Source organism: Setaria italica, chromosome III (assembly GCF_000263155.2).
Source record: "Setaria italica strain Yugu1 chromosome III, Setaria_italica_v2.0, whole genome shotgun sequence".
NCBI classification, from domain to species: domain Eukaryota; kingdom Viridiplantae; phylum Streptophyta; class Magnoliopsida; order Poales; family Poaceae; genus Setaria; species Setaria italica.
The window spans coordinates 7,344,212-7,354,662 of record NC_028452.1 but is presented as its reverse complement, the minus strand read 5'-3'; the positions used below and the strand labels follow the sequence as shown (position 1 = coordinate 7,354,662).

The window sequence follows — 10,451 nt, the reverse complement described above, 5'->3', positions numbered from 1 at the left end:
CTCCTCCAACTCATGATGCTCCTGTCACATCTTTCTCCACCCGTCTCTATTAGCTTGTGCTATCAGATCAGCGACCTCCACCCGCTGTTATGCTAACACGTTTGCCCCTCCTGTTTCAAAAAAACATGTTTCTCGTACTACTACCCATAGAGAACTCATATTTTATATTATACAAGGTTCATATATAGTTTTTGATAGGGTGCAAACTCGTATCGTGTTTGTGCAATATAGCGGGGCCAGTGGTCCACATCCATCCTTCTTTAAAGCCCACGGGCTCGATGCAATTTTCCAAAGTGGGCTGATGCTATAGTAGTGAACTAGGCCTAGCTAGCGTGCTCACTATCAGGCCCAATTCTACTATCGCCACGTGCTCTCGGGTCGACAGCGGCATGCCGCACAATTTCACATAGATCCAAAAAAATGTGTGTGGTTGCAATTGCAATCGACTACGAAAAAGTTTCATCCTCGGATATTCGGAAGTTTCACGTCATAACAATAAACACTGCACAACAACGTATGCAGAGCGACATGCATGTGTCCAGGCCACGAGATAAGGAACGGGCGGTCCCATTTCGGACCAATCTGATAAATCCTAAATCAGTGCACAGTAGCTGATCATTCCAATACCATGTTCTGGCGGCCCAAACGTCCTGAATATCTGAATCGTATCATCAAGCTTCCAGCTCGAAGCGGCAGTCGCCATGGCGCTCCGGCTCCCGTCGCTGCTCGTGCTGCTGCTGATGGTTCACGCGACACGCGCGCGCGACATGGGCCTGGAGATGGTGACGACCTCCGCGGCGTCGGGCGCCGGCGCGGGCATCACCAGCAGCGGGGCGCCAGCGGTGGCGTCGTGCCCGAGCTGGCGCCTCGGGGTGGAGACGAACAACATCCGGGGCTGGTACAGCATCCCCGCCGAGTGCCGGGGCTACGTCCGCGACTACATGTTCGGCGACCTGTTCCGGCAGGACTGCGCGGTGGTGGTGCGCGAGGCCGCCGCATACGCCGAGGGGCTGGAGCTCGCCGGCGACGGGGAGGCGGTGTGGGTGTTCGACATCGACGACACCGCCCTCAGCAACCTCCCCTACTACGCCGACACGGGGTTCGGGTACGTCCCCGTCCGTGCACCGTGCGTGCACGCAGACAACATTTTGGTTGCAGACTTGCAGTGAACAGGAGACGTACATGACGACCGATGCGAGAGCTTTCTGCGTGCGTGCGTGCAGGGCTCAGCCGTACAACGCGACCTACTTCGAGGAGTATGTGGCGAAGGCGACGGCGCCGGCGCTGCCGGAGGTGCTAAAGCTCTACGAGAAGCTGCTGGCGCTGGGCATCAAGGTGGCCTTCATCACCGGCAGGCACGAGTACGAGAGGGAGCCCACTGTCAAGAACCTCCGCAGCGCCGGCTACCACACCTGGGAGAAGCTCGTGCTCAAGTGCGTACGCTCCCTCTGCCTTTGCTTCTCTGTTTATCCATTTCTCTCCTGGCTCCTGCACGAATTTTTATGAAAAACATTTCAAATCCTGTCTTGAAAATGTTTAGGCCCCGTTTGGAAGAGAGGTCTTCGAAAGGAATTTTACAGGAATCCCTGGCACTCGCGCATCTCGTGAGCTTCTTCTTTTTTTTTTTTTGGTCTTCTGTCCATGCACTTAAAAACTTGCAATCACCGTTATGATGCACTTGAAGGAACTACAGTAGTTGCTCAGACGGTTACTTGGGCCATAACTGGGCTACTAGTTTATACCTCAAAATTGGGCCCAATCTATGGGCCAGATTGCGCAACTCACACAACTAACTTTCTTCTCGGTGGAACTGCACGCTTTTGCAGGCCGTCGTCGCTGGGTTCGTCGGTGGTGCCGTACAAGTCCGGCGAGCGTCAGAAGCTGGTCGACGCCGGGTACCGCATCGTTGGAAACATCGGCGACCAGTGGAGCGACCTCGTCGGCGCGCCGGAGGGCGACCGCACCTTCAAGGTGCCCGACCCCATGTACTACGTCGGCTGAAGAGTGAGATCCGGCCTGCCTCCATGGCTGATCGCCGTTGTAGTATGCTTGCGCAACTACATATGAGAATGGCCGTTTACTTCTACTTCCACATGATGGAATAATTCGGGAGCACCTGTATGATTGCGTGAATGTGTGATTCATGAGGTTATGGAGCAGCAGGTATTGCCATGTCTTGTGGTGGCCGTACGGCCGACCAAGCCGTTGCTTGTGGAATGCAGAAACCCTTCGTGCTAATTCTATTTTTCCATATAATTGGAAGCAGTTTTTACTGTGCCGTTGATCATGAACTTGGAGGGAAAAAGTTTGGTCCGATCCAGAGATCGGAGCACGGCGAGAGAGGGCGGCTAGAGGTCCGAGTCATGGCAGCGGAGTCTAGCACAAGAGAGACGGTAGTACAGGTGTACAGGATAGATAGCAACACATCACATGGCGAGCGAGCGAGGGGAGGAGACCCCGGGGGCCTGCACGGCCGCCGGCCGGGGCCATGCGCTGCCGGCTGCCGCTGCCCGCTCTCCTTCCTCGCTGTGCAGTGCCAGCGCTGTTGGAGAGTGGCAGTTAGCTGCATCCATCCACCAACCTCCCTGCCCCCCGCGCATTCATGGCGCCATTAACACATCTCCCGAGATCCACTTCTTCCCTTCCCCTAGCTCCCTTCTCTTCTATCCTCTCCTTTCTCGCAGGTCGCCGCCTCATCCTCCTCTCCTTCCCCATCATCCAGCTCTAAAGCAAGCGACAAAAGACCACGGCCTCACATCATCATCATGTCCTCAACAGTCGTTCGTCAACCAACAGCTAGTAGTCAGCTGCATTCACTTGCATTGCATTGCACTCCAGCTGGCCGGCCACTGCCAGTGTTCTAGCCATGGATGATGACAAAGCAATAACATGGAACGCTGCACTGTTAACTGATCGTGCATACAGAAATGGCGAGATTATACTAGTATTAACCAGCCAGGAACCAACCAATATTCACCCGTTACCATCGCCATGTAATTAATGATCGATGCGACACGCCAAGCCGATCGAGGCTAATTGCCTTTGCCTCCAAAAATTTCAGAAGAAATCAGAGAAGAAGAAAAAGAAAAAAAGAAGCAAAGCCAGCGGCCTGCAGACTGATCGATCAGGGCACGGTGACGGTGACCACGCCCCCGGCCCCGGCGGCGGCGCCCGGCAGCCCAAACGGCACACCGCCGACCCCGACCCCGACGCCGACTCCGACGCCCACGGACACGGCCGCGTCGCCGCACCCGGCGGGGCGCGCCCCGGGGATGCGGAGGCAGCTGAGCCCTCCCTCCCCGGGGAACCCGTCGCACTCGGGCTGCGGCCGCTGCATGTCCCGCCCGGGCACGCAGTTCCCCACGAAGTCGAACACCCCGCGGCTCCCCAGCTGCCGGTCGCACCGCTGCCCGATCCCGGAGAAGAAGTTGAACGCCACCGACAGGTTGGTGATCCGCCGCAGGCCGCACAGCAGGTCCGGCAGCTCCCCCGTCAGCTGGTTGTGCGCCACGTTGAGCACCTCGATCCCTGATAGGCACGACAGCGTCCCCGGGAGGTGCCCCGACAGCGCGTTGTAGCTCAGGTCCAGCACCTGGATGCTGGGGAGGAACCCCAGCGCCTCCGGCACGCACCCCGTCAGGTTGTTGTTCAGGAACAGCACCTCCCGGACCCGGCCGCCGGCGTACCCGTAGGAGGCAGGGACGGGGCCGGTCAGGTGGTTGTTGGCGAGCGTGATGACGGTGGCGGGAGACGACCACAGCGTGTCCGGGATCTGGCCCTCGAACTGGTTGTCGTTGAGGAACAAGGCGTCGAGGTCCTTGGCGAAGACCTCGGGCGGGAGCTCCCCGGAGAAGCCGTTGAAGCGGAGGTCGAGGTAGACCAGCGACGGGATCAGCAGCGTTGACGACGGGAACGGGCCGGAGAAGAGGTTGTTGCTGAGGTCCAACTCCGTCAGGTACTCCAGGTCGCGGAGCGAGTCCGGGACGGCGCCGCCGAGGCGGTTGCTGTTGAGGTGGAGGAACGTGAGGTGGGCGAGGAGGGAGACCGCCTCGGGGAGTGTGCCCCTGAGGTTCGCGCGGTTGAGGTCGATCCCGGCCACCACCGTGGGCGCACCCGCGGCCGCGGCGCCGTCGGGCGGCGCGGAGCAGTAGACGCCGCGGTAGGCGCACACATTGGCGCCCTGCCACGACGAAAGCGCGCCGCGGGGGTCCTCGGTGACGGCAGCCTTCAGCGCCTGCAGCGCCGTGTACTCCTGGCTCGGCGCGGACGAGGAGGAGGCCCCGGCGGCGGCAGGGCTAGGGGACGGAGGCGGTGCGCCGTTGATCCAGGCGGCAATGGCGGGGCCTAGGCCGAGCTGGGAGGTCGGGGCGGGGGTCAGCAGCACTAGGAGCAGGAGCACGGCGGCGGCGGCACGGGAATGGAAAGGTGGCCGCCGCCTCATGGCTACCCGTAACCTTACCCGGGTAAAGCTTTGCCTGTTTTGCTTGCGAGATCTGAGGAGGGAGCAGGAGTGATTCTTGTGAGAGGAACGGGACGGTGGGGGAGTGGCCGGAGGAGAGAGATGATCAGCTCGGGTGGTAATGCATTGATTGATCTCCTCTCTTCCTGTCTCTCTATGTGGGTTGTGCTGCTAGATGCTCTCGCTGATCAAACCACAGCTGGAACTGGGATGTGATGGGTGCAGGAATGGCTGGCTGATGGTCTTCAGCATTGCCCTGTCCTTGTTACAATGTTACTCATGTGAAGTATCGATGAGGACTGTCTGTAACTCGCCGGTGTAAACCTACACGAAGAGGGGATAAAATCATAGGCCTGGTTTGGTTCCTCTTGCTTATTTTCAGCACCCATCACATCGAATGTTTAGATACTAATTAGGAGTATTAAACGTAAACTATTTACAAAACCTCTTACATAAGTGGAGGCTATACAGCGAGACGAATCCAATAGTTTCATTGGGAGTATGATTTGATAATATGTTGCTACAGTAAACATTGCTAATGATGGATTAATTAGGCTTAATAGATTCGTCTCGCCGTTTAGCCTCCACTTATGTAATGAGTTTTGTAAATAGTCTACGTTTAATACTCCTAATTAGTATCTAAACATTCGACGTGACATGTGCTAAAAATAAGCAAAGGGAACCAAACGCCCCTGAGCATATAACGGATCTGTAACATTTCCAGCAAAAATGCAAAATTTATGAGTTGGAATTTGGAAATGGACCCTTTTCTATAGGACTTACTGGAAATGGACCTTAATTGTGTAACTTGCAGTTATTTGTTGAAGTATACCACATAGGAAGTCCACCAAATCTCACAGATCGATCAATTAGTTTTAAGTTTGCCTTTGTAATGACAATTTGAAAACAATTCCATCTTACCTTATATTTCATGAGCATGTTACTTAAAATTATCTGTTTGCCATTTTTGAATGACCGACCGACCGGTAAGCTCACCGATTCAATCACCCGTATGTTTCGTCGTCTAGCCGAGCAAAAAAAATCAACTTTCATATCCCTAGCAAGCTTGCATTTTATTTCACCTTATTGCTTTGCTGCAGGGCCAATTCCATCTCGAACACATGAAGAAAGCTAAGTTTGTTTCTGCCAAACAAGCTAGTAATTTAGCTCGCAATCAGACACACCCTTCAGGTCCAATATGCCAATACGCCATTCAGGTAGCGAACGCCTAGGTCCTAACATTTTGTTCCCAATTGGCAAAAAGACTAGAGCACATCTAACTAAGTTTCCAAGGATTGCATGGAGGTTGACTGGCCGTTTTTCTTTATTTCAATATTCTGGAGAGGTACTTGACCAGAATGGGAAGTCGTCCAAGAATCACACATGGTTTTATTATTTCTTATCCTGAGGCCCAGCTGCATGGCCATGGAGCTTGTGCAGCCAAGCTATCAGTCTATGTGACTGAATGTCACCAATTTTTCATTTGTTTTAAAATATAAATCCTATAATTTATGCTAGTCTATTGATTTTTTTTTAAAAAAAGAGCTTGATCAGAACGGATGAAGTAGATGTGTTGGCTCCTTTCGTTCCTTATAATCATAACTGTACCATCGCTCTTTAATTCACCCTCTCCCTGCATCGCCTTCTCATCATCCATTCCTAATCTCGCACAGGAGCAGGACCATGAAATTGGTGCTCTTTATGATCAGTCCTAGAAATTTACCACTCGATTGCAATGCTGCAGGATCCGGTTCGCAAGTGTGAGAGAGAATCCCATGGGACAGTACAAAAATGAATTTGACCGTCCTCCCTTATTACTCCACTCCCTCTGCCAATCGATCTTTTTCCCTGAACTCTGAACAGTAGGGAGCCCTCCGTACTTGCACTGTGCATGGACACCACGGGAATAATTGACACCGGTACATGTCAACTCTAAAAAGTTTTAGACATGCTTTTTTTTTCTGAAATCTGAACATTAGCTGTGTGATCCGTGAACAAACACGGACCAAAGATGTACAGTTTCTGATCCAACGTCGTCCCAAAACAAGTAGTAAATGTGTTGATCCGAAATGTTCGTGTAGCCTATAAATTGCAACAGTAAGGTTTGTACTCCATTATTTAGGAATAGATAAATAAAAAATTATGATATGTGGAGAACTCGCGCTGCCCCTGTCATAGCACTTGATGAACACTATCTTTTTATTATAATATATTTAGATTTTTATTCTACTAGATGTAAGACGTTGTGAAAATATTTTTCAAGGAAAATCTACGCACGATTAGTTATGTTTCAAAACTTTAAATATTATCGATAATCAAACTCTAAGAGATCAACCAAAACTTTGTCCAAGTTGTATATCATGTATAAAAACCTACGAACGCAGTTGCGTATTTTTTTTAATCCATGTAGGTATAGATACAGGGGCAGATACAGAACGAGGCTGCGTCCCGGGCTAAGTTGTTGATTCACGCCTCCTGAGCCTCCTTTTCTCTAATTGAGATCATAGTTTTTTAGTTAAACACCACATATGTTAAAGGGACTACACGGGCTCGCCCCGGGCTGCAGCCCGGGCAGCCCGGGCCCTGGATCCGCCCCTGTATAGATATGTTATATGTTTTCGGTCACAATACAGTAAATTTATTACCTAAATAGCAATTTTCATTATTACTCATCACACAGTTTAAATCATTTAAATATCAATGGTATGTGACTCGTTGGAGATCCTAATGATAAATTGATTACTTATATTAGAGATTAAGGGATGAAGTAGACCTGAACAATCCACCAACAAGAGTAGGTGTATTACTTATTGCTCTTCGTTAGCCCGATAGCTTGCTTTAACAGCACTCAAAACCGTTAAGAGGTTTCTTCTGTGTACGTGCTGCTTCTGTTGGAGCTTAGAAGCAGCATGCATGCTTTTCATTGAAAGCTGGTTAGTAAAAACTAACAAGGTCCATGCAGCAAACTGAATAATTATCCAAGTTCCGTCCGCGCCTGGTCTTTGCAGCAAAGCAACTGAGCATATCATCAAAGCAACTGAGCATATCATCAGGGCACATGAGTAACATCCGGTACGTAGAAACAAATTAAATGAGTTCGGAATTTAAAAAAAATATAAAAAATAGGTTGGAGTTTCTCCTAAGTGACTTAGGTAAAAAAAAAACTACTAGAAACATTGATCCACTTGATAACAATACAGAAAAGATAGAGAAACCGAAACTTCGGTTATGACTAGTTAGGTTCATTTTCCTTCATTCCACTGGCATTTACCATATGCGAATGCTTCTTCAGGCTTTTGACTTTCACTGCATGCCGTTTCAACATGTACCACGCCGTCACCCGTCACTCCACACTCTAGTGCCAGCAAGAAAGCGTGCAAAAGGCTGTGTTTGACTTGCTGACTGGCTCCACGCTACTCTCGCCATCTATATGCTCCTCCCATACATTTCCCCGTCCTCACGACTCATGAGCTGCATGCATTTGGGCTATCCGTTCCCGTCTGCAGCTGCAGAGCCTGCGGTGCCCTATACACCAGTAGTGGCGAGTGATGTGGTGCTCGATCCAGGGTCCATGGCACTGGCAGCCTGCTAGCTGCTATAGGCTATAGCACTGGAAACTCGGCGCGGTCGTTGCCGCGCCCTTTCTGAGCTCACCAGTGTATATTTTCTTAGATTTTGTACAGTTACATACGCATATACGTCAACACAAAGACATGTAGTTAGTAAGTTAAAGATTACCCAAACGCTGAACTACATGTGTTAGCAAGACATAAGTCAGCACTCATGTTAGTTTTGCTTGTGTAATCATATTTCCAAGTTTGGAAATATTTTAAAGTCATCTAGTAATTAATTCCGAGTGAAGAAAGAAGGTAGTGAAATACTTACCCTTAATTGAAATTGAATAGATTAGATATTAGTATCGCACTTGGAAGTGTGCATGATGCTAAATGAGAAGCATCCACAAATTGGAGTCTCCTTTTGAAGCTTCCAGGTGAAGCCACCTAGGATTCCTAGGTGGATACTCTAGAAAAAGAGAGAATTCCTAGAAATTTTCACAAAAAAGTAAAACATCCAGCCATCAATCGGTAGACTCAAATCATCATAGCCATTGGATCAATTATGTTTTTTCAAAAATTACCCACCTATGCCATTATGAAAATAGCCTCAAGTAACCCCCTAATTCTGTATCTAAATTACCCACCTTTGCCATTAATAAATTAACTAAAGTAACCCCCTAATTTTCATCAAAATTACTCACTTAAGCTATTATAAATATTTAAAATAACCCCCTAAATTTGCAACTAAATTGTCCACCACTAATACTTAAAAAACTTAAACTTAAAGTAACCCCTTAAATTTGCATCTATATTACCCACATATGTTATTATTAAAAATAACATGAGGTAACCCAACATTTAAATCCAAATCATCTTAATTAAAAATATACAGCAATCTATGATTCTACATCATCTATTTCTTACACTATTGGTATAAGATATAATAATTAAGGTATATACGAATGATATGTGTCACCATTTATAAAGATATAGATGAAGTATAAAGGTTAAAGATTATAAATATGGATGAAAATATTATAGAGTAATTACTAACTAAAATCTATTACAATTGGATGAAGATAATAGGTATATATCTATATAAGTATTGTGTTCGAATATTTAACAAATGAGAGGTAGCTCAAGGTAATAGTTTTATAGCAATGTGGTCTTATTTTTTTCATTAGAGACTCTACATTAGTTCCCACTAGACACGCTAGAAAAAAAGACAAATCCTAAAAATTCTCGCAAAAATCAAAAACATCAAAAATCAATCCTGTAAACTCTAATAATCATAGTCATTGGTCTATTATACTTTCTAAAAGTAACCCACCACTATCATTATGAAAATATTTAAAATTAAACTCTAAACCTATATATAAATTAATGAGCTCGGCCATTATAAAAAATAATCTAAAGTAACCCCATAATTTCATTCAATTTACTCATACATATCATTATATAAAAGCATAACTTAAAATACCATTCTAAATTTGTATATAAGTTACCCACATATGTTGTTATTAAAAATAACCTAAAGTAAACACCTAAATTTTAATCGAATTATTTTCATGTGCATAATACAGAAATATTCAAAAGTAAACTAATATATGATTCTAAATTACCTATTTATATCATTGTATATACGCATGATATGAGTGTCACCATTTAGACTATTTATACATTTATGTGAGGAATTGATGAAAAATATTGATTTTTATGCTAAACACAATGTATGGAGGTACGATACAAAATAAAAAAAAGTTGTGACTGTGGATGAAAAAATGTATAGAATAATTACTAATTAAAAATCAATCACAACTAGACAAAGATAAGTATATATCGATATGAGTATTATGTTGAAGCATTGAAAAAATAAGAGAGTAATAGGTAAACAATTTTTATTATTAGTTACAAGTTTAATTTTTAAATAATATTTAAATACAATAACTTTTAAAAATATTAGCTCATGTGGGGCACGGGTTGATGGACTAGTACATCTAATACTACACCATCGTCAAGATTAGACAAGTATTGAGCTTATCTGCCAATTAAATATAATGGAGAAAAGGAGGTAATTGGAATGACAACTATCGCTCTGATTGCCTGCTTAGCTCTTCACTTGTTTCTATTGCTTCTCTGCATCTCTCTCTTCTCGCATGCAAATCACAGGCTAGAGTTGCTAGGTGCGGCGACCAAACTGATTTCTCTGGGTTCTCTTTCTTTCTCTGTTGAACCGGCACAACAAGCAAAGCTAAAGGAACAGACAGGCACACTGCATGAGTCCATATCTACTGGCTAAATCCTCGGATGTCTTGTCTTCAGTTCTTCTTTGTTCATCCATTTGAGCGCTTTCGCAGGACTGGCGTGAATTGGAGAAGGGCGCCGCTAGTTTCCATAGCCGTCGTCGCTGGCTGAGCACCGGTGTCGGAGCGTGT

General features: G+C 46.9%; 2 protein-coding genes across 3 annotated transcripts; one reads left to right on the top strand and one right to left on the bottom strand.

The window, feature by feature from the left end:
* Positions 1 to 569: 569 nt before the first annotated feature.
* LOC101786680 (acid phosphatase 1) lies at positions 570 to 2,265 on the top strand. Of its 2 annotated transcripts, XM_004960840.4 has the most exons (4): positions 570 to 1,105; positions 1,224 to 1,433; positions 1,541 to 1,604; positions 1,827 to 2,265. In XM_004960840.4, exons 1-4 carry the CDS (start codon positions 702 to 704, stop codon positions 2,103 to 2,105), a joined length of 957 nt encoding a protein of 318 aa, XP_004960897.1. In that variant the 5' UTR covers positions 570 to 701; the 3' UTR covers positions 2,106 to 2,265. The 2 variants fall into 2 exon arrangements, with proteins under 2 accessions (XP_004960897.1, XP_004960898.1); XM_004960841.4 differs by lacking the exon at positions 1,541 to 1,604 and having other exon boundaries at positions 573 to 1,105; positions 1,827 to 2,256.
* Positions 2,266 to 2,910: 645 nt separating this feature from the next.
* LOC101786289 (leucine-rich repeat extensin-like protein 4) lies at positions 2,911 to 4,813 on the bottom strand. The gene has a single exon (XM_004960839.4). It carries the CDS (start codon positions 4,439 to 4,441, stop codon positions 3,125 to 3,127), a length of 1,317 nt encoding a protein of 438 aa, XP_004960896.1. The 5' UTR covers positions 4,442 to 4,813; the 3' UTR covers positions 2,911 to 3,124.
* Positions 4,814 to 10,451: the final 5,638 nt, after the last annotated feature.